Genomic DNA, 24,009 nt, shown 5'->3' with positions numbered 1-24,009 from the left:
GGATTTGACATGACATTTGTGGCAAAAGGATAACTAAAAGATTAACCTAAATCATTTGAAGTAAGGGACTTGAAGGGGATGATGTTATTGAATGGCACTTCGTCATACGTATTAGGGGTAGTAAACCGTTGTTAGACGGTATTTTCTACTTGCATCAATCTTCTATGTATCTTGTGCAAGTGGGAGATTGTTGGACTCGATCTGCCCAAGATGCATGTTAGAGTTGATGTGGCTAGTATGCTATGAAACAAGTCGGGTCATACCCAATAACAAGCTAGACAAACACCACGATATTTATTTTAAGATATGATCTAACAAATAAATATCAACACTTAGAGTATTTAGAAATTGGGTTTCTAAATATTTGCACTTGTGTAGTAAATAAATTATATGGATAATTTATATTTTGAAAGAAAATATTTTATAATGTTATTTAAGTCGGTTTAAATAACATGATGCATGTTATTTACATTATGTTATGTTACTTTTTTATAATATGTAGCAAATATAACATAGGTAATAATAAAAGGGTTTGAATATTTGGGATCGAAAAATATCTCTCTCATCTATTTATTATACTGCTCTTTCAAGAACATGCACGTGTGATTATTGGCCAAAAGTGTGATGCATTGGTTGCATCTATCTTTCTCTCTCACACACACAAGAAAGCAAGTAAACTCTCTCTTCTTTTCTCCATATTTTCGGCCAAGGCTAAAGAGGAACAAGAATGAGTTTTTAGTGTGAAATCCTAGCATAACAAAGGTGTTTGTTGGAATCATGAAGGGCATACAAGCTTGAGGTTCTTCTATCTTGAAGACTCACCATTCAAATCTTCATCTCCTTCACTTTCTAATACTGTTGAAGGTATATTACATAAACACCCTATGGTTGTTTATATTGGTAAGCATGCAATTTCGTATCCGGGGCTTGGGTTTTTGAATATAAAATCGCTTTTATATTCATCTAATTAACAAGATTTAAAACTTATTTATCCGCTGTGTTTTTTCATATAAATGGGACTATATGACTTTGATAATCTTGTTAAAACCCAACATGATATTCTATCTCTAGCAAACTCGTAACCCAAAAATTAATGTTAAAAAGACGGATTGCGAAATAGCCAATGTGAAGACCCCTTGATAAATAAAGGCGGAATCAATAATAATCAAGATATTGATGTCAATAACACAAAGCTAACAAATACACAAGAAACTCAAAAGATTTCCATTGATATTAATCAATAGTACAAAGAAATATCTTTAGGGTTTCTAGGTAGAATGTCAAGTGCGGTTGCTTTCCGTATCAAATATTTTGTTTGCTTGGAAAGTGTGTAATCAGCCGTTGTCATAATGATGACCTACTTTCCTTATATAGCCACACCTAAGACCTTCTAGAAACCGTAATGATTTTAAAAACATATTCAAAGGTATTCAAAATTATTACAAGTGTCAGATTAGTCTTCGAGTAAACTTTTGTTGTTGTCAAGCAGACCTTGTAATCCATTAGTGTGTTGGAACAGTTTTTTGAGCAAGTTTTTATTTTGAATATTTTCCTTTGAAAATATTTTTCAAAAAGACTTCAATCTTCATGATATAATCAAACTTTGCTCGAGAATATCCCACGAGCAAACTTGTTCTTCTTGATCTCACAAACCTTTTGTCTAAGACTTATTCTAGCAAACTTAGTATGCTTGGGTACTGTAGCTTGCTCGAGGTTGAACCTCGCTCGTAGAAGTCCTTATAATAATTCCTTTAACTTCCTACATGTGTGCTTGAGATCATACTATTGAAACCTTGCTAGGCCGACCGAATTAGTTGGCTTAAGCTTGGATAGGTCAAGGGTTTGCGTCGAAACAAACCTTGCTCGACTGAAGAACAACCTTGCTTGATGATGTGTAGTTTTCTCGAACTAAACACTTAGAAGAATTCCAGAAGATAACCTTGCTCGAAATAAGATACCTTGCTTGAATAGGTGTTAGGATTGCTCGAAGTGCCTGGTTTGCTCAAATTCCATACTTAGCATATTTCTGAGGAGGTTGAGAATATTCCAATCTTCCTTGATCAATTTTTAGGCCCAACAATCTCCCTCTAGATTGGAACAAACTCATATGCACCAAAAAACCTCTAGATTACATACACTTATTTCGAAATACACATCAAATCCTTAAAATGATAAATTACATTACTTAAAAGAAAAAATTACATATTCAAATTCTGCCTCAAGGGCATTACAAATCAAAAACTGAAAAAAATACTTACGAATCAGACAAAAGATCACAAGAAGTCCAAGAACTTACTAATTACTATCTATTGCTTCTTAGTTATGTGATTCGGGGACTTGCTACTTCAACTGCGTTTTGTTGGAACATGATGAATGGTCTAATAACATAGCAAATGGGCTCATTTGTTATACATACCATAACGAATGGCCCTTACATTAATGAATAGCATAAGTAAAATCCCCAAAATACCCTTACAATAATAATCTACAATTACAATAAAATATACAAAGACCAAGACACCAAAACATGTTCTAACAAATCACAATTGTACTTTGTACAAAATTCACTACTGACTTGATCAAACCACTATGTGAGTCATACAATTGTTCCTCTCTTGATGTAGTCTTCATACCAATAAGAAACGGACCACAGCAGATACAATTTATGTAAGCCATATAGATGAAATCGTGCATACTCATCCGTGGGAAAGGAACTCGAAATATTGTTTGATAACGGGGTTATATCTTGTAGTGAGGATTATTTGCTAGATTGCTAAAAATAAAAATAAAGAGTTTTGACCAACTGATTTCAAGGTTTAAGTCAATTTGGGATGACATGGTAAAAATCAAATTGAGCCTGAGTCCAAATTAGAGACTGATAGTTTCTAATATCTTGTGTCCAAATTGAAATTTTAATTATTTCACAGAAATTCCTGAAACATTTTTATAAGATCTAAGTGCATATATTTATCAATGATTGACTCAACACTAGTCATAATAAATCCGAAATACAAATATGTTATGGACGAACTTCTTGATCAATATGATTCCCTACTCAACTCAAAAATATGTACTGTTTTCGCAGTTTACATTTCAATTTGTTTTGTTTATGCTTAGATTTTATTTTTGTTTTAGTTTGAAAATACTTAAAAATTCAAAAAGATTTTATTTCTGGATTATTTTCGTTTACCGAGCTAAGTGGGTAAAAAGTTTAAAAAGAAAAAGATTTTCCCATGATTTTAAGTTAAGTTTGTTAAAATAAGCGTTTTTTTAGCGTAAATTTTTTAACTTAGGGTAAATTTTGAAAGTAATTTTTAATGTAAATATATCAAAACTTTGGTTTGATGGTTAATTTATTGTTTTAAACGGTAAAAATTTCCATTTTTAATGGTATTACACCATTCGTTACTACAGTGTAACGAATGGACACTCATTTGTTAAAGTAAATAGCGGATGTATTACAATCATTGCCCATTCACATTCGCTTCCCCTATCTGATAAAGAATGAGTGTTATTCGTTAAAATGTTTTAACGAATGAGTAACAAATAAAAGGTTATTCGTTAGTCTTAACGTATGAAGATCATGTGTTAACTGTGTTAACGAACGAACAAATGAATGAAAGGTCATTCGTTCAATTATTTGTAACGAATGAGGCTATTCATTGCCTTGGGGTTTGTGCCAAGTTGTACAAGGTATATAAACCCTAGGAGAATGAATGGACTCCCATTCTCTCACTACTATTTACATTGATTTACACAAAAATAGAGAGAAACTCTGGCCGAATTTAACCAAAAATTCAAACATCGTTTTAGACTTGTTGAGTGATTCTACCTTGATCAGAAGGTAAAGACGAATACATTGATAGTTTTATTTTAATTTTTAAACCAGTTTTGAGGGTGTAAATGGACATAACACGTGACGAATACAAATTTGTTCAATTCATCATTAAAACTAATCAGATTAATCAAATAAATGGTTGGGTTTTGTTATCAATATCATATCGATACTGTTGATATAAATTTTATTGTATAAATATGATGTTTGGAATAAATTGCAAATTCAAAATGCATGTTTGACTGCTAAGTGTTCTTGGTAATTTTGACTCTTTGACTAATTTGGTCAAAGAGATCATTCATTTTTTTACAGTCGTTCTCTATAACAAATGAGGTAACTATTGGTGTTACTGATAATGAATGTCTTCACATCCGTTGTTATATGTAACGGATAAGAGTCATTTGTAAAATTTCTTAACGAATGAAGCTTAATTGTTAACGAATGTGTTCATTCGTTTGGGATTATTAACGAATGTGTTCATTCGTTTAATTTGTTTAACGAATGTGTCCATTCGTTAATGATTTTTTAACGAATGAGTAGCTTATATTAACGAATGAGAGGACATTTTGATCGGAATCCAAAAATTTTCCAAAGTACTAGATGTTTTAGGATTTTAATGTATAAAACCAAAACTAATGTTTGATTTTTACAGTAATGGCTTAAGAAATGAACGTCGATGCTCCAACTCAAGAGCAAGAAGATCATCCATACACTACCCCCATTTATGGTATTAGAGCCATAACTAGGCTCGTGTTCCGCCTTTACCAGATCTTATAAGTATGCTCTGTGACTGCTGACATTGATCGGATCTCTCACATCATAACAACTGATCTTGTTGAGGACTCGAACAGTCTGATACGACGTATAAACACTTTCCCTGTGTCGGTAGACAATTTGTTCGTGAGTGGTAAGACGACGTTAAAGATGAGAAGAGTCGTTGTAAGTCTCTAGTTTAGTACGAGTTAGGAAAGCACAGAAGAGTGTTAGGTCACGTCAAAACTCAGATACCAACCACGAGTCGAGTCTGTCCTGTTCTATGTCCATGTCCGGTCGTCGGTCGTCAGTGTCTAGGATCGATCAGTTATATGAGTTATCTTATCTACCTGATGATTCTAAAATCCCTATTACTACTATGCCTTTAGTTAATCCCTATAGTGTCTTTTCAAAACCCCAAAATGCTCTTTCTAAAAGAGTTAAAAATAATAATTAGTTCAAACCCCAACCCAGGTGTCAAGGAGTATGTTCAAACCTCCAAGTTTGATTCACACCAACTTCCAGCCACAAACTCCGAACACCTTGTAAGCCTATCCCTTCCCCCAGATCTTCCAAGGATCTGCCAAGCACAAGGCTTCAGCCACATCCACTTCGGTTCTGTAAGGTTAGCCCTGACCTTCCATGGTAGAAAAGGTCTACCAGCGTTCTCAAAAATCGCCCTAGTCGATTCCAGGTTTGTCGAATACCAACACGCCTGTATTGGTACTATTCAGACAATGTTGAACGTCAGCATAGTGTTTGTCACCTTCTACCCAAACTTCAACATGCCTCTCAACGATCCATCACTGTTAACCGCCTTAAAGGCCCAGATTCAAATTGGAGGTGCCCAACAGGTTAACATCTTTCAAGAAATCTTCCACTATCAGATGGTATACAGAGTCCAAAACCACACGTTTGGACATCATGGTTCCCGGGCACGACAATTCAAGTGACGCGTTGCTCATCGTCATCGATTCCAACGCAGTGCCGACAGTAACATATGTTCCTAAACAACTATCCAGGGAAGAGCTTCTCAAGCTCCTTCCAGAAAAATGGATAACTAATTACGAATAAATCCATCAGGCTCCTGTGCAGACAACGACAGCTCCAGCCTTCGTCTGAAATCAAGATGGTCTTCTCGAACTAAAGTACAAAAAGGAAGACAGACGAAATGTCTTCTCTACAATGTACATGATGCAGCATGTAAAGAACCCAGCCTCGACAGAACATTTCCCTTATAACATGTGCAACTTCAGATCGTGCTTAGATGAAGCAGACAGGGTTGAATACAATGAAGACGTTCTAAAAACGAAGAAAGGATCCCAAAGGTCTCTGAAGAAGAGATATGAAGCGGGAGACCCAACATTTGGTCTTCTCGGAGAACCGTCGGGCAAGTTTGACTACTATGTCCTATACGGTGACTCACCACCACAACCAACGCTGAGATTAGGTAAACCTTCATCACTCAAAGCCCCTCCTAAGTAGAAAGGAATGTTTGTCATCACTCCTATCCCATCCACCTCGTCTCCAGAACTCCAGACTGAGTTCCCGACCCTGACCTCATTTGAAGATCCTATCCAAAAAACCAAACATAATTGGAAGGTCCAGCCCTCTAGTACTATGAATCCCACGGGATCCTCAAGCCAGATCACTGCTCCAGAAGCTACACTCAACTGGCAAAGTGAGAATGTTGTTACCCAGAACAACGCTCTCAAAGCTATCCTATCTCAGCAGTATAGGTTAAGCCAGACCCAAGAAAGCTTGGTTGGCAGAATGCAATCTCTGTAGGGTATCATTTATGAAGTACGAACCAAGATACTTGATCTTCATAACGAGTTACTCCAGATTGTTCATTCAAGACCTGGCCCACAGAATCAAAACAGTCTAGTCCAAAAAGAAGCCAAGATGAAGTTCCTCAAAGTACAGCTTGTAGATCTTGAAAGACAGCACAAGCAACAAAGAACTTCAACCATGGCCGATGATCCATGGAGACTACCAAATGCTCCGTTTATCATAACAGCCTTTGAGCCACAACCATTACAAATACACAAGTGGTCAGAGACGTCACCATAAATAAACCTATGGGCAAATGAGCAAGCTCAGATCAGAGCTAGAGCAAGAAAGTCATCCTCAAACCACAGTGCTTAATCAAGTAGCACGGATCATAAACCATCCACAAGCGGTTCTAAGAAAGACAAGCATATCATAGATGACAACATGATTATGGCAAATAAAAAAACCCAACATGACCCGATCACCAGTCATTCTGATGAAGAATCACGTGTCAGCTCTAAAGAACGGTTGGAATATTCTGACGTAGCTCCAAATATGAATTTGAGCACTTATTCATGACACAGCCAGAACCCACAGAGCGAAACCATATTAACTCTAATGTCGAAGATGTAGAGTCAAGGATAGAACCACAGATAAATAAAAATGTATTCTCCAACACGAACTCTAAGCAACAGTTCACTTTTGATGACATCCTGCCATCACAGTGGTGCGAAAGATATGTTGAAATGCTAACATGGTGCTTTGCAGAATTGCAATATTACGATATCGACATGGTCATCAAACGTTTCCTGACAAGATGTCAATGAAGACTCAGAGATTGGTGCCTGAGTTTGGGAGAATATCGACAAATGCAAATCCAACAACGTCAATCGGCAGAAGACTTCATGAATATAATTCACGATTTTCTGGAAACCCAATAGAATTCACTGTGAAAGCACGAGATGAATTCCTAAAAATGAAGTGTTGTTCTTTTAAACAAAAAGATCTAGAAAGTCATTATAACAGAATGCCTGAACATTTCTACTGCTTACACGGCATAGATGATGTAAACCTCAATCAGGTCTTTCTAAACTCGTTCCCTGAATCATTGTCAAATGATGCATACAGAGCCCTGGAAGTAAAGAATATCCAACTCGCCCACGTCTCGCTTGGAGAACTATACTAGCTGGTTCTAAATGCTCTTTCAAGACTTTGCAACCAAAGACGGTTCTTAGCAGAGTTTGAAAGAATTGGAAGAAGCCTTGGCTCAGCCTGTGATGACAAGTATCTTAAAATAAAATGCAAAGATTGATGTGCGAAAATATATATATAAATAAAACACAAGTCGCAACTAAGCTTTAAAAACCAAACAATCTATCCTAGTTCACACAAACGGCAAGTGTACCGATCGCGTATAGCACAGATAAGGAAAGTCCGGATATCGAACTCGAAGACACGTGAAAACGTTTATAATTACGAAACTCTAACTAAGACTCACCAAAATAATATTTAAATGATTTTTTAATACTTAGAATTGATTAAACTACTTAACTTAATTAAACGAAAACTTTTGACAAAATACTTTTAAAAACTTTGACTGTAGTGATAAAAACGTCTACCTAGGAATGAATCATGTTGATAGAAATAACAAGACGATGGATTGAAAATATTCAAGACACCGGTTATAAAGGATGACACAACTAAAACTTGTTTAAGAAAGTTAAATTACCTCTCAGTCTCTCTAACAAACTTTAACTTATTTTAATTGATTTTAAAGAATAAACCGGAAAAACAATTATTAACGTGTTCAAATACCGACTCACATCTCGGTCTCATCGACACACTAGCCTAATGGAAACGAATACTACGCAACCAAGGATAGAGAAACAATTTAACTTAACCCAAATTAAACCAACTAATTGCACATAAACACTCAAACTTGACAAGACAAAAACCCGCTCTCGCGCGGTCTTAATTCTAACAAGTAAAAGCAATGAGACAATATTACTTCTTATCACCTCTCGGTCTCAAAGAAGGTGTATTTTAACTGATTTTAGATGATTATATTACCCACTTATCCCTACGGTTGTACTTCCCGCAAATAAACCCAAAACACCAAGTAAAGAGCTTAACAAGCAATCAATTAATCAAAACCGATTCAATTAACTAATGCAAGAGGATTATATGTAATAAAAAATAAAACACAGCCATCACACACAATCTAATTTATTGTTTAGTTAAACTTTACATCAATAATTTAAGTCTTGAACATTAACAATCCATTAAACAAGTCAAAACCATTCAACAATCATCTATCCTAGGTAGAACAAGAAAGATTCGCTACTCATTACTTTTGGACAGCCATGCATACTCAAGAAAAACATCATAAACAACATCATAAACATGATAAAACTCATTCAAGATCCAAACAATATCAATAACAAGACAAACAATCAATCAATTGCAAAACAATTCAAATCAAAAGACCAAATTAATAAAGTTAGGGTTCTTGAACAATAAAGTAAAGTTTATGGATGTTTTACTAAGTATTATGGCTGAGATTTGTGATTGTTTGAGGCCCCTAGCTGCTGCCCAAGATCACCCCTTCCTTCTCCAGCCGTCACAAAGACCACAGCCGCTTCCTTTCTTCCTTTTTTTCTTCTTTTCTTGCCGGCGGCTGACTTCCGATCGGAACTTGTAGTTAGGTTAGGGTTTTAGGGTTCTTGGCTATATTTCGGGATTAGTAGCTGAATAATGGCTGGTTATCCTTGTTATTAATTAAATATAATATTATAAAAGGCTTTTAAGAAGTGGGTTTGTGTCGGGCCTTGACTTATAAGTTTGAAAGTTGCACAATTAGGCCCCTAAACTCTTCAATTTAACTCTTTTTTCCACCAAACTTCACAACCTACAAGTAAACAATTATATTTTTAAAATCAAGCATAAACAAACCATAAAACTTAATATTACACTAAAAAGCAATTAAAACATGATAAAAATGATACGGAAAGTAAGTGTGTTTCACTACACATCAAAGATGAATCTTCATGCAATTGCACCCGTACTTCCAATAAGTATGGCTTCACTGAAGACTATTCCCCGAGAAGAAAAAAGTCTCAAAAGAAAAGAGAAAAGGCAGAAAGAAAGTGGAAATTCCTAATCATAAAATCAAACAGAGGAAGAAACACAGACAGGTGCTATGCCTGCAACCAAAGAGGACACTTTTCAAGAGACTGCAAAGACAAAAAGAAAACCCAGGCCTTAATGCAGCAAATCAACATGGTAAAGCCAATAGATGTCTCTGATATAGAGTCTCTATACTCTCTTGATGATGAACCAAGGGAACGGACGATTTGCTCCATCAGGTATGATAATCCAAGTAGTGAGTCAAGCGCATTGGAAACAAGTGACTCGGATGACGATGTCAGATCAATGTACATGTTAACGTCATCTCACGACAAAGCTTTCCTTCTTGAAGAAGATAAGGAGAGGCTTCTTGTGGAAGATTATCTGCCAACCTGGAAAAACAGCCAAGAACAGTTAACTACTGTCTGCACACCATCTGTAAAGATTCCTGAGGAAAAGGACAAGCGAAACTCCTAGAAAGAAGAAACCCCACTCGAAAAAGTAAAAGGAGACTGTCAGAAAATCACATGCGAGGAAATCTTGAAAGATAAAGGAAGGATCAAGAAGAGCGGTACTATCCACAACTTTAAATGGAAATAGTCAAAAGAAAAGTTTTGAAGAAATTTCCCTAGAAATATTGGCAATGGAAGACGCCTGGACAACTGAAGACCCCCAGACAAAAGAATGGGATCAAGTTATCCTAGACTACTGGAACAGTAAGTGCTCGTTCAATGAAGTCTTTGAGATTAACGAAGACATGTACTCAAGGGTGAAAGACCCATCTAATCCATCTAATTCTGAGGATTATGGTTATGACCCACCAAACGAAGACCCGTACCCAAGTTCATCAGGTTTCACCATCAAATTCTGTGACATGAAGGAAATGAAGAAGCACGTGCCTAATGAATTCCATTAAGTTGTGTGTTTTTATTTGTGTGCTTAAGAATAAAGCTTAATCACTCTTAAAGTGATTTTAGCAAGTAGGTTATGTATTAAAATATCTAGTGTTGTGTGATGTAAGCCATGGTGTAATTTGCTAGTGTGATGTAAGAAATGATGTCATGGACACCCTTCCTTGGCCTATAAAAGGAGGGTTCCCCTTAGTGCATTTATCATCCTTGGAAAGAAATAAAATCTTCTTCTTATATATTTCTCTCTAACCTTTCTCTAGTTTCTCTCTCTAAAAACTCATTTGAGTCTTTTATCTTTTGTATTTTCCGATGGGTTGTTTGAGGGTCCTCTCAAGTCTAGAAAGACTAGTCACTTGAGGTTCAGAAGACTTCCAATCTGAGCTTCGTCTTGTGTCTTGAGGTTCTTACTGGTCTTCCTGAAGATCAGCCATACACTCCACCCTGGTCAAGTAGAAGTGGAAGTTCGGATTGTTGAGCTAACGTATGATAAGAAGCACAACATTTGGGCGTTCTTAATAGAATATTTCTTTGGATGACCGATGTTCAGAGATGGTATTTCATTCCTAAGGCGTTCAAGGATCAACTTTGCCATTTCTGCTGACGTTCCTATATACTTCAGTATCATCATAGCCTTCTGGAACACTGCTAAATACGTTCCAAAAGAGAATCACATTGAAGCTACGATGGAATATAAGAAGATTATTATCGACGTGGCGTTAATCCGTAGCGTCTTGCAGTTTCAAGATACTATCAATGATCAGTGTGAATTTGATGAGGATTTAATCAGAGGGTTGTTTGGGTGTTTGAAGTGCAAAGGCGACCTATACAAGTCTCAATACAATAAGGCGTATCTATGCGAAAATTATAAATATCTCTTTCGCATACTTATACATTGTCTTGGTGGGCATAAAGGTAGTTTCGATGAACGTCGTATCATGTTGCAATCCGCATTCATCGCCTTGGTTATAAACAAGCCAATCAATTTCTCTGAGCTTGTATTCTATCACCTGAAGGAGAATTGTACAACTCTCCATGTAAAGAACAAGTTCCTAATGTATTCAAGATTCTTGTAATTGATGATTAATCATCTTGAACATAATTTGGTGAAAGATCCAGATAACTCTGATGACATGTTGATTTTGGAGCACATTAACGAGTACACGATGAGACGTGTAAGGACGTATTTGAGACTCAAAAGGATTATTGGACATTTAGCTTGTGATAATTATGAAGCTCCACCTAATGATCGTTAGATCCACGATGATTCGGATTCTGAACGTTAAGGTGGGAAGGAGGGTGGTGGTGGAAATGATGGTGGTAATGGACATGATGGTCCAAGTAGTGCAGATCATGAAGTTGTTGAACGCAAGCATAAAGGTAAAGCGGTGGAAACTTAGAGGCCTACTAAGCGTAGAACTTGTAGAGGTTCTGGCATTGAGATCGTTGAATCCCAACCACAATAAACAATTAATTTAAGTCCTAAACAAACATCGGTGGTTACTACTCCAACTAGTACCCCGATTGTTACATTATCGACCACAGTTTTGACTGATCCGAGGTTCGCATCGATTCCATCAGCTATTCTATCTCCGGTGCTGTCTCCTCAACAAACTGTTTCTACTACAAGTCCTATTCAACGACCTATGCAATGACCAGAAGTTTATTTCATGTCATTTAATCATCCGGAAGGTCCAATGCAGCTTGTCAATCCTAAGTTCTTCAACTTGCCCATTCAGAAACAGATGATGCAGTTGTTGAACTTGATACATTTGCAAGAAAATCAAATGGCAGCTGATCGTTTATTTCAAGAGCATATGTGTGCCGATCAACGAAAGATGGTAAGCCATCTATCCATTGTGCAACGCGAAAACCGAGAGTTACGAGCACTAGTTACTACTCAGGGGGAAAAAAACCAATAAATAGGATGAAGTTATCCTTCATCTTACATGTAAAGGCAATATGCTGAAGAAACTATAGGGTAACGACGATGACAAATACCCCGAGGTTGGTGCTAGTGGTGATTAGAAACCAAGTGTTGGTGCATCTGGATCTGGTGTTGGTATTGAAGTGGATTCGGGAAAGCAATTAGTGGTCTATCGTGATACTACTAATGTTCAACCAATTGATTCAGTGAAGGCGAACATGATCCTATTTATGGACTATGATAAGGGTATAGTGATGAGTATGGTGAACGCGGACAAGATCGAAGAAGGTGAATTTGTTGACCATTCGTTAACAAAAGAACAAATCGCCTTGCTTCTGGGATTGAACGACGAAGACGTGAATGAGTTAAAGAAAGCGGATGATGTGGAGGTCGTGGATGATGAGGATGTGAGGTTTGACAAGAATATTCCAACTGGGAATACGTCATTTAATTATGATGATGTGGAGGTTGAAGACGTAACGGCTGAGGAATATCCTAATTTGTATACACATACAAATACCGATGAAGAAATTTCGTTCTTTACTGCATAGCATTATCAAGAAGCCGAAGAGCGTTTTGATAAACAAAAGAAGAAGAAAAAGGATAAAGCTAGATTCAGTGAGGCGGATTTGAGAGATTCGGATGATGATGTGTTTGCGGGTATGTTTATGCACAAGAAGTCGAGGATGAACAAACTTATTGGCATGTTAAGGTATGCGGAACAGGAAGATGATAAGAATCTGACGGGTCGTGCTACAACTTATCAGATGAATAAGTTCGTCTCCTTGAAGATGGCGAAAGGCTATATAATTTCGTGGTTATACGACTCGGAGCTAAATGTGTGTATTCTTAAATGGGAAAACGACATACAATACTTTCAACGTATTACACTGCCGAGGTGGGATGCGCATACATTGGCCAATAGACCATTCATTAATTGTGGTGGAAACCAGATGCCAGATTGGTTCTATAGGCATCTACTACACGAGGTAAAGTATGGGTTTAAGTACTTCAAACCGCAAGTTCCTAGACACAAGTATATCGATGAGATCGATCCGAGAACGGGCTGGAGGAAGCTGGTGCTTAAGGTAAAACCGCCTCGTACTTTGAAGAAAGTTCCTGTGAAGACTTTTCCCCAAAGTCTTTATAAGAAATTCAATAGGTTGTACTATGATAATCGAACAGGTGAAGCTGTGATTGTGATGGGATCAGGGCTGAAGATTGAGTTCGTTCGAGTTATCGACCCTATGTGGTTGGTTAACTTATTGGAACCTGACAACGAAGTACTATACAAGAATTGGTTCGTGTTTGTCGTGCGTTCGGGATTCATAGTTGTGCGGATGAAATTGATCCACGCACTGGTTGGAGGAAGTTGGTTCTTAAAGTAAAACCCCCAAGCACTTTAAGACGTTTCCTCAAAGTCTTTGTAAAAGGTTTAACATGTGGTATTATGAATATAGGACTGGCAAGGCTGTAATTGTATTGGGGTGAAGACCGATTTTATTCGAGTTATTGATCCCATGTGGTTGGTTAACTTATCTAAGTCCGATAACGATGTTTTATTCAAGAATTGGATCATATGGGTGCACCTTAAAGACAACGAGCAAGCTATGAAATTCCAGAGGCTCATTCGCGTATGTCATTCATTTGGAATACATAGCTTTGCTGATTGGAAGACTAGCCGATTCAAGAAGTGAAGAACAAGAGCTCGAGACGAGGGGGGTTTGTTAGTACCAGTTTTGCGTCTCGGTCTTTGTTAATGTATTTCGGATATTAGTTAAAGTATTAAGGGTATTTTGGTAATTATATATGGCATATTCGCTAATGTATTGACACATTCGTTAGAGTAGCTAATAACGAATGCATCCCCGCGTGTCATTAGTCCTCATTCGTTAGGGATGTTAACGAAGAGGCTAACGTATAAGTCCATTCGTTATGTTAACAAATGACGTTAAAGTATGATAGCGTATGAGTGGCTCATTCGTTAGGGATTGTCTAACAAATGAAACCAACTATACTCATCTTCTATAAATACCATGTAACTTATTGTTATCAATAAGGGTTCACATTTATATCAGTTTCCTCTCGTTACTCTGCCAAATTCACCTCTCAACACACACACTTAACGTAATCAATCATACCAAAACATAATTCATATCATAAGACTAGATCCGTAATGTATGAACTAGTGATCAATCAGATCTATGCGTTTCTTCAAGGGGTAAGGGCGGTATTCTCAAAATCAGAACTGTCGATGTGAAGAACGCATCAGCTGTGAACTATCGATGCTATTCATTAACGAGAGTAGTGATTCTAACTCGTTGCTGTTTGAATTGTGCTTTGTATGCAGCACGACAATCAGAAATGGCCCTTCTTAGTCTTTTTATGAAAATTAAACTTTTTATTTGAACGCGACTCCTGACGATAATATAAAAAGAAATCTAAAAGTAACCCGAAGAGCAAAAGGCCCGTTGTATATATTTTTATTAGCATTTAATAACTGCAAGTGTCTTCAAAAGTTGTAAATAAATAAATAAAGTAGTTAATAATAGTCAAACACATTGACTAATCAATGATGGTTACATTCTATCAATCTGAACAGGAGACCATCTATATGCCAGAATATTATTGTTATTATCTGAGGAAAGGAAGCAGATTATTATTTCTGAGGTTAGAAAGAAAAGTGTAATGGGTGAAATTATCAAAGTAAACGAGGAGCGTATTGACAGACAACGCAGCTCCTCAGCAGGTATCATCAGACAACACTACTGCTACTGCTACTGCTACTGCTACAGTGCTACTGCAAGGAAGAATAAGAATAAGAATAAGAATAAGAAGAACGTGCTGCTTCCGTTGACGTCTTCAGAGGCCTTACTGTCGCGGTACCTATTCATTGTTGCTCAACTATAGGACTATTGTTTAGTGAACTTAGAAAATATTTGTTATGCATTTGGGATAATAATTACAGTTTACAAAAACATAAAAGCAATATAGTTTATGATTTTGGTAGATGATGCTGGAGGAGAATGGCCTGTGATTGGGCACGCGCCTTGGAATGGTTGCAACCTTGCTGATTTTGTCATGCCATTCTTTTTGTTCATTGTGGGCATGGCTATTGCTCTTGCTCTCAAGGTTTCCTCACTTACTTCATTTCTTTGCTTACCTCTTAGGTAGATTTAGTTATATGTACGCAAACCGGATGTTAATAATTCAAACTATTACGTATCGGCCAACACTTATTATTACTGACAATTTGGCCAATGACACTCATATCTCTCTCTTTTTTTTTCAAGGGAAGTTACGGTAGCATAATCAGATAGATGTGTTGCATCGAATACCAGATATATATTATATATTTGAATTTTGTTGCAGCGAATACCAGATAGATGTGTTTCTACTAAAAAAGTGATACTCAGGACTCTCAAGCTCATATTTTGGGGTCTGTTGTTACAAGGTTAGTTCTTGATATCATATGATCATATCTAACCTGTGCTAGGTTTTCTTCACAGGCAGTTCTTGTTGATGCTAATGTCATATGATTCATATTTTGGTTGCTATATTTCTTATGTTTACGAATTCAGTTTTATAATGCTAGAATGATTTTATTTTATCTTATTAATTCTTTTCTTTTGTTCTTAAATTATTTACTTCTCCATTTAAAAGATAAATTTTCCTTATGCTTTTTAGTGTTCATGTATTGTCATAGGTGGTTATTCACATGCTCCTGACAAACCATCATATGGTGTTGACATGAAATATATTAGGTGGTGTGGTATTCTCCAGGTAATTATAGTTAAATTGATTTTTTAAGACTTGCTGCTATAAATTACAATATTTTGTTTTTTAAGTAGGATTTATAATATGTTTTTCTTTTCTAGAGAATTGCCCTTGCATATTTCGTTGTTGGAATGCTGGAAATTGCAACTCAAGGTGCACAAGCCAAGGAATTACCACCTGCACGGTTCTCCATATACAAGTTGTACTTTTGGCACTGGTATTTGCCAGTTTTGACTCGTTAAATAGTTCTATTGGTGTTATGCTCTATTTCTAAAGAGTCAGATGAGTGAAATAATAAGTATTAGCTAAAAATAAAATGGTGAAAATGGGGGTGTAAACGAGCCAATCTGCTCGTGAGCCAATCGAGATCAGCCCGCTTAAATCTTGAATTGAGTCGAGCTAAAACGAGTTCGAGCTTATATATATGCTTGCTTAATAAACGAGCCCAAGCCCGGGCCCTAGCTTTGCTTATCGAGCTAGAGCCGGCCTGCTAAAGTCGTGAATCTTGCTGTGCTAAATGTAAGATTATTCATAGAGCTGCTCGAGTCCAAGCTTCACTTATTGAGAGCTGAAGCCAGCTCGCAAGTCGAAGCTAGCCTATTATTTATCTCTTTCATTTTATATAGTAAATTTGTATGATAATTATTATTATACATAAATTATGATAAAAATAACTATATAACATATTATGTTATATAATGTGCATAGAAATAAATTAGTTTGCAAGGGGGACAAGATAAAAAAAGTATATAAAAATTCCATATAATTATTAATTATATAAATTTATTAATAAATAATAAAAGAACCGAACTCAAGTTTGAAAAATTACTCATGAGCCGAGCTTGAGCTTTGGAAAAAGAGCTAGAACTGACCCGAGCTCGAGCTTGGTCTCGGCTCATTCACACCTTTAGGTGAAATGTTGTACAATGTGCAGATTTAATCAGTAATACCTCCTAAACTAGTTATTGAGACGGTGCAAATTCTTTAATCAGTTTGAATACAGTAATTATTCATAGATAGTTTAAATTTTTGGAGAAAAAGTGTTTCGGGTCAACCCAACCCAACTAACTCGCACCAGAAAGGTTATCGGTTGTGACATGTCCAATTTCCACCTTTATTCTTTCTGATTTATCATTCAATTGGTAGAATGACAACGATGTTTAAATGTAAAATTGCAGGCTGCTGGGAGCTTGTGTTCTCATAGTCTACCTAGCAGTTATTTATGGAACTTATGTCCCCACTTGGCATTTCACAGTTCACAATACAGACAACCCTGATTATGGAAAGATCTTAACTGTATGTATTACTCCACAATCCCTGAATTTTTATTTTTTTTACTTTCTTACCATTTAAAATGTGCAATTTCAAATAATTTAGTTAAAAAGGGTCGATTTGGTTTATTTTACATCTCGAATAGTTCAAATTATCTAAATAATAAATTACTGGTCAAATGGGTAGTTTATGTTGAAAGTGACCCAAAGCTTTGATTTTCTAATGCACATAAGCTCCTAACTACACTCTAACCAAGGTTTAGATTATCATTTTGTTAAGATTGTTATTGTAATCTTATGCTATCTGTGAAAAATGGCTCGTTATTAACCTTACCGAACCCGTTGGCTTATTCTCAGGTAGCTTGTGATGTGAGAGGAAAACTTGATCCTCCATGTAACGCAGTGGGTTATATAGATAGACAAGTGCTTGGAATTAATCATATGTATCCTCATCCTGCTTGGAAGAGATCTAAGGTCACTGCAAAGCCAACTTCATATCTTTTTATATGTTTTTTCATATAGTTTTTTACATTCCTTTAGGTAATGATTACAATAAAATATATATATATATATATATATATGCATTAAAATTAGATTTGGGTGACATATACTTTACTTATTTTAATTTGTTAGACGTTTTGTGATAAATTAAAATGCAGGCTTGCACAAAGAGATCCCCTTATGAGGGTCCTTTCAAGAAGGATGCTCCGTCTTGGTGTTGGGCACCTTTTGAACCTGAAGGAATTTTAAGGTCTGCTTTGTTTATGGAGATTATAGATTTTTTAACAATTCAGACGAAAATTTTATAACTAAATTGTTTCCTACTTATATTGTTAATCTGTAACAGCTCTATTTCTGCTATTCTATCTACAATTATTGGAGTTCATTTTGGGCATGTACTGATACAGATGAAGGTTGGTTCTTTTCTTCATAATTAAAAGTAACCAAGAAAGAGGTACAGTTTGACTTTCAAGGTCAAACTCCAACTTCAGACTTTTTGACTTTCCAGGTCAAACATTTCAGGACCACCTATCTAGGCTGACACATTGGATTTTGATGGGTGCTGGACTTCTTGTTTTTGGAATCGTCCTTCATTTCACAGATGGTTGGTATCCATTTTACTTGCATATCCGATCATGTTTGTGTCTAAACGGGCCAAATAAAAAAGAAACGGGTCAAACAAAAAAGAAACCGGTCAATTGGTCAAAAGGGTTTTTTGCATTGTAATTCATATAACGCACCAACTTATTTATGCAGAAAACTTAGTAAAACTGTAAAAATACAATTTCTACTAATTATATTTGTAAAAGGAATTTGTTTCTGGTCAAATAACCCAACTGGCGTTGACTGCCGCCAGCTCACCGGACCCACACAACTTTAGGCTTGTAAAGGAGTTCGTATTCGTTCACTTAACTTTAATGGAACAAACAATTAAACAAACGAAGTTTTCTTGTTCGTGTTTGTTTGTTAAGAAAATGAGCGTGTTTATGTTCGTTTATGTTAGTTTGTTAAGGGGATAAATCAATGGTTCACGAACAAACATAACTAAAGTAAACATAGTTTAATGCACATAACCGAGTGAACATCAAATTAAAGTACATGCGAACATCAATCAGTTGGGCCTAAAAATTAATAAAACTAGACTAAGTTATAGTGGGCCTATAAAATTCAAATGAATATATAAACAAACAAACTTTAACAAACGAACTTTATATATAATTTACCATAAAACGATTACAATAAAGCGGCGCAGCTTGTTGCCCATTTACCTGCCACTTTATTGTTATCGTTTTATGGTAAATTATATATAAAGTTGATTTATGATAAAAAAAAAACGAACATAAATGAACAAGCGTACATGAACGGACATAAATGAACGAACAAGACATGTGTTCATGTTTGTTCGTTTAACTAAACAAAACATGTTCGTTTTCTACAAAATAAACGAACTTAGTGCCGAACGGTTCACTGAACGTTCGTTTCATTTACAGGCCTACCCATCTTGCCACTTCTTATAGATGCCATGGTCTTTGTGAAGTATCTCACTCCACATTAATTTTTTTATGCAGCGATTCCTCTAAATAAACAGTTATACACTTTCAGTTATATGTGTGTGACGTCAGGGGCTGCAGCATTGGTCTTCTCATTCTTCTACATAGTGGTAATATAGTGATTAAATTTGTGCACTTCATATCTTACTCCAATCACCATAGTGACTTAAAGGGTTAAAGGTTTCAGTTTGGGGTTGAACTAGTTAAAATGGTCAAACCACAGTGATGAAAACATAACTTAATTCTATGATAGTTGTGGAGGATTATCTATATAGCTAAAGAACTACATAAAAGACTACAACTCTACAAGTCAAGAAGTAATATAAGCTCAAAACATATATAATTGACATTATGACTTTCGAAAATTTGGAATATGACTTTTAAGGTGAAAGCCTGACATTGATAATTATGTTTGAACTATGTAAAAATATATAACACTAGAAACATTTTGTAACTAATTATACCAATGTCAAAATGCCTGGTTTGGATCTTTAAATTAAAATTCAATATATTATTTATTTGATTCATTTTAGGATTCTAAAATAAAAGATCTGAGTTGAATTTTAGGTGGATATCTGGAAGTTGAGATATCTGTTTATGCCATTGGAATGGATCGGAATGAACGCGATGCTTGTATATGTTATGGAAGCCGAAGGCATCTTTGCAGGATTTATTAATGGCTGGTACTATGATGATCCCCATAATACACTCGTAAGTTTCACACTCAGTAATTCTAGACGTGACAATGTTGACTCATTTATTTGTGAATCGGATGTATTTGATCTTAAATAGATTAAAACCAAACCAAAACCCGAAAATAGAAGTTATGGTGTGCACGGGTGAATTTGGGTTGGTTTTGGACTAAACCAAACCAAAAACCAAAAATTTAAATTTTTTAGCTTTTGAAAATCGTTTGGTTTTCGGTTTCGGTATCTTTGGATTTATCACTTGGGCTTGAAGTTTTTGGGTTGAAAAAAAGTTTTGCCTTAAATTCATTAAAATAATGAATTTGAGCCTAATCTTTTTTTATTAATTAATGATTCATTGATTATTATACATTTGGGTCATAGTTGTCAATAGCGAATAGCAGTCAATGGAGACAAGCTACCTATACACTACGTAGCAATAGCATTGAAATAGCTCCCGCTATTCCGTGTTTAGTGATAAGGTAGTAGAAATATTTTTAAAAAATAATTAGGGCTTTCATTCCGGAAATTGAACTTTTACGGTGGAATTTGTGGAGCTTGCTGTGGTTTGGTCATTAAAAAAGGCTTAAAAGTCGGTTTTTTAACATTTTTGATTTATAAAAAAACAGATAGCGGTATTTCTGGCGTTATAAGGTCGCAACATCAATTTAGCGGGAAGGAAACCCAACGACACGCTAAACGCTATATCGAACGCTATGAGCGCTGTTGACAACTATGATTTGGGATAAAATATTTATTAAATTATTATCAATTACTTAACATTTTTAGAGTTAAAACTGACAATCCATACATTCACGGGTTTTTCGGTTCCTAGTTCATGCAATACCAAAACCGAACCGAAAATTTGGTTTTTACGAAAACATAAAACCAAACCACTGATTTTTGTTTAGGTATTTCTTTTTTAAGTTTCTTCGATGTGGGTCATTTTTTTGTTTTCATGCACGCTCTTCTAAAGTTTTAACTCACACCACCCACCTAATCAACGAGATCAGGTAAAACGCAGCTAGTGCTGGACATGTGTCCTAAAGAGGGTTAAAGGCGGAAAACGATTTTTATTGCTTACATTCAAATAGTTATCTTTCTCTGTTTGTGATCATCATAATAAAAAGAAATAAAAAAAATGATGTTTTGGAATGGATGCAGATATATTGGATTAAAAAACACATTTTCATTGGTGTTTGGCATTCAACAAGAGTGGGAATCCTGCTTTATGTTATATTTGCGGAGATATTATTTTGGTGTATTATTTCAGGCATTTTACATAAGTTGGGAATATACTGGAAACTTTAGGGTTAGGAGTAAGTTTTCAAATTTCAATATCATGTGATATAATTTAGGCATTTTACACCAAGCTTCCTTCAGTCACCACAAGTTACTTCCTTCAGTCACCACAAGTTACATCGCAGCTCCTACCTAGCTCCGGTGCTATTAAAACACGTTACACGGTTTTCCGACGAAGTTGCAGTTCCGGCGAACCTGCAACTCCGGTGAACCAGTCCGGTGACCTTGTTGCTGCTGTTATTTTTGAGGTGATGCTGTCTTGACCGTCCTAGCTACCGTCTGACGCTGTCTCGGTTGTCCTCCGTCGTCCGCCGCCGCCGCCTGTTGCACAGCCGCCGTCCGTCGCCGCCGTTCGCCTACCGGAACAGTTGGGTGTTGATTGTGTTCGATCTCTAGCGTTTCTCGTTTACTCTCGGTGTCTTCCCGGTTCTCGTAACCGAGGTATATCGACAAACCCCCTATGGTTGTTTATTATCGTTTACTCGTACTCGTATCGTTTGTAATCGGATCCGGGTTCGGGTTTCGTTTTATGGTTCGTTTAATTAGTTTAATATCCGCTGCGTTTTGATGTTCGTTTACATATATATATTAATATGGATTAATATTTATTGAAACGACACTTAATATATAAAACGGGTTCAAATAGTTTAACTGTTTTTGTCTCGGACTACCGTTGAAACCCAACACAGTGGTATCAGAGCCGCGGTTACAACGTACGAGTCGATACCGGTTCGTTTAAAACCGGATCTACATCTTAAACTTTAAATCGTTTAAAGTTTATAGATCTAGAATTATTTTCGGGTGATTTTGGATTGGTCAAAGTTTTGTTTATTTTATTTGACCAAGTCAAAACGACCCGAAATTCGTTTATTGTGAATATGTAAATCCGGTCCCGACCTATGTGATTGTTTGGTTGTGTTTGGTGTTTGAGCTTGTTTTAGCCATATGGTTGGTTCAAAAGTTGTAAAAAGGTTATTATTTAATTTTTGGTTTTCTTTGGCCATAAAGATGGTTCAAATTTGTAATAGGACATATTAATGTTAGTTTATAAATTTGTAATTAAGAAGACGCGAAGATATCCGAGGACGAGCTCGAGGACCTTTTGGAGTTAGTGGGAGTTCGGACAAGACGACGGGATGCACCGTGAAGTCCATCCTTGTGGTTGTTTGTGTTGTGAACCCCTTGACCCGATCGGTCTCCTTAATTGGCTCTAGCGAGACCGATCAACTTTTGGCCATAAAGGATTTACATATTTTTTTATTTGCTATTTGTGGTTGCTTGGTTTGATTATAATAGGATTATAATATCACCAACCTAATACCAAATAAATTGGAAAATAAGCATTTTATTAACCGATTTTGTTTTGCAAATTAAAAGCGTTTTGATTTCCAAAAACTAATAAGTTATTATAACTTAAAATTGGTTAGTCGTATCGCTACAAACTTAGTTTTGATAGGTTATTTAAAACTAAATGTCCTGAGAGATAAAAGGGTTCATCTATGCGTCACGGTAATAAATACAATAAAATTTGACTTTTACTCTATTTGGTAATTTTAAAATTTATCCCAATTTAAAACCAATAGTTTATGCCAATCCTACTACAAGTCACACTTGAGGCATACTGTGAAATTTCAAGTGTTTGGAGCTACAGCACCGCACTTGTTTTCTAGCCTATCCCATCAAGGTGAAAGCGCTTCGTTGACACATCCGGCCCTTTCACACGTCACGGTACTAGGACAACTATTACTTTACTCTCATGTTACGTGCTAAAGCTGTCTGGAGACTTAAAGTGGGCAAAGATGAGGCTAAACGTATCTATACAGACAATCGTTGTCTCTATAGGCCTCATAACCGAGAGTTGTCCTCTATTCACAATTAGCAATCGTTGTCAGTCTGCCTAACCACTTATTAATGTTGTGTGCTACAGCTGCCTTTAATAACTGGAAGCCGGATTCTCATACTTCTAATTAATTAATGTTATTGGGTCATTAATAATATGACTACAACATAGAAAATACTAATTAAATTTACTTTTGCTTAACTAATCAGATGTCGTCAAACGAAATTTCACCCTACGCCCTTAAGACTATCCTTGAGAAGGATAAACTGAATGGTACCAACTTCATCAAATGGCACCGCAACTTAAGACTTGTTCTCACCATGGCAAAGCGCCTGTATGTTCTCGATGGACCTATTCCAACCGAGCCTGAAAACAAAACAGCCGCTGCACGAAAAGTTCTTGACAAGCATAAAGATGACTCGGCTGAGGTCTCCTGTATTATGCTAGCCACCATGACTTCTGAGCTTGCTAAAGGCTTGGAAGAGTTTGGTGCCTATGAGATGCTTGAGCAACTAAAGGGCATTTTCCAGAAACAAAGCCCGTCAAGAACGTTTCGACACCATGAAACAACTCATCAGTTGCAAGATGGCAGAGGGGTCTCCCGTCAGTGCTTATGTTCTTGAGATGAAGGGGCACATCGATCAGCTCAAGAAACTTGATTATCCCATGCCCGATGAGATGGCATCGGATTTCATTCTCAACTCTCTCCCCAACTCATACGACCAGTTCGTAATGAATTTCAACATGAATGGTTGGGTGA

General features: G+C 36.2%; 1 protein-coding gene across 2 annotated transcripts; it reads left to right on the top strand.

Moving 5' to 3' along the window:
- The first annotated feature begins 15,168 nt into the window (after positions 1-15,168).
- Positions 15,169-21,459, top strand: LOC143596957 (uncharacterized). Of its 2 annotated transcripts, none has more exons than XM_077075600.1 (13): positions 15,169-15,204; positions 15,317-15,454; positions 15,695-15,776; positions 16,029-16,105; positions 16,201-16,316; positions 17,278-17,395; positions 17,728-17,844; positions 18,030-18,121; positions 18,218-18,284; positions 18,394-18,475; positions 19,440-19,531; positions 19,989-20,132; positions 21,272-21,459. In XM_077075600.1, exons 2-13 carry the CDS (start codon positions 15,320-15,322, stop codon positions 21,416-21,418), a joined length of 1,269 nt encoding a protein of 422 aa, XP_076931715.1. In that variant the 5' UTR covers positions 15,169-15,204; positions 15,317-15,319; the 3' UTR covers positions 21,419-21,459. The 2 variants fall into 2 exon arrangements, with proteins under 2 accessions (XP_076931715.1, XP_076931716.1); XM_077075601.1 differs by having other exon boundaries at positions 15,173-15,204; positions 15,333-15,454.
- The last annotated feature ends 2,550 nt before the right edge of the window (positions 21,460-24,009 follow it).

Source organism: Bidens hawaiensis, unplaced genomic scaffold (assembly GCF_021521415.1).
Source record: "Bidens hawaiensis isolate Kalapana, Puna unplaced genomic scaffold, B.hawaiensis_p1.1 tig00047416_1, whole genome shotgun sequence".
NCBI classification, from domain to species: domain Eukaryota; kingdom Viridiplantae; phylum Streptophyta; class Magnoliopsida; order Asterales; family Asteraceae; genus Bidens; species Bidens hawaiensis.
Note: the sequence above shows the minus strand (reverse complement) of the source record. Positions and strands in the feature narration are given on the sequence as shown.

Coding starts and splice junctions, on each gene's coding strand:
- LOC143596957 (XM_077075600.1), top strand. CDS start 15,320: ATGATTTTGGTAGATGATGCTGGAGGAGAATGGCCTGTGATTGGGCAC. Junction 16,106..16,200: donor GGTGGTGTGGTATTCTCCAG/GTAATTATAGTT, acceptor TTTCTTTTCTAG/AGAATTGCCCTTGCATATTT. Junction 18,285..18,393: donor ATGTACTGATACAGATGAAG/GTTGGTTCTTTT, acceptor CAAACATTTCAG/GACCACCTATCTAGGCTGAC.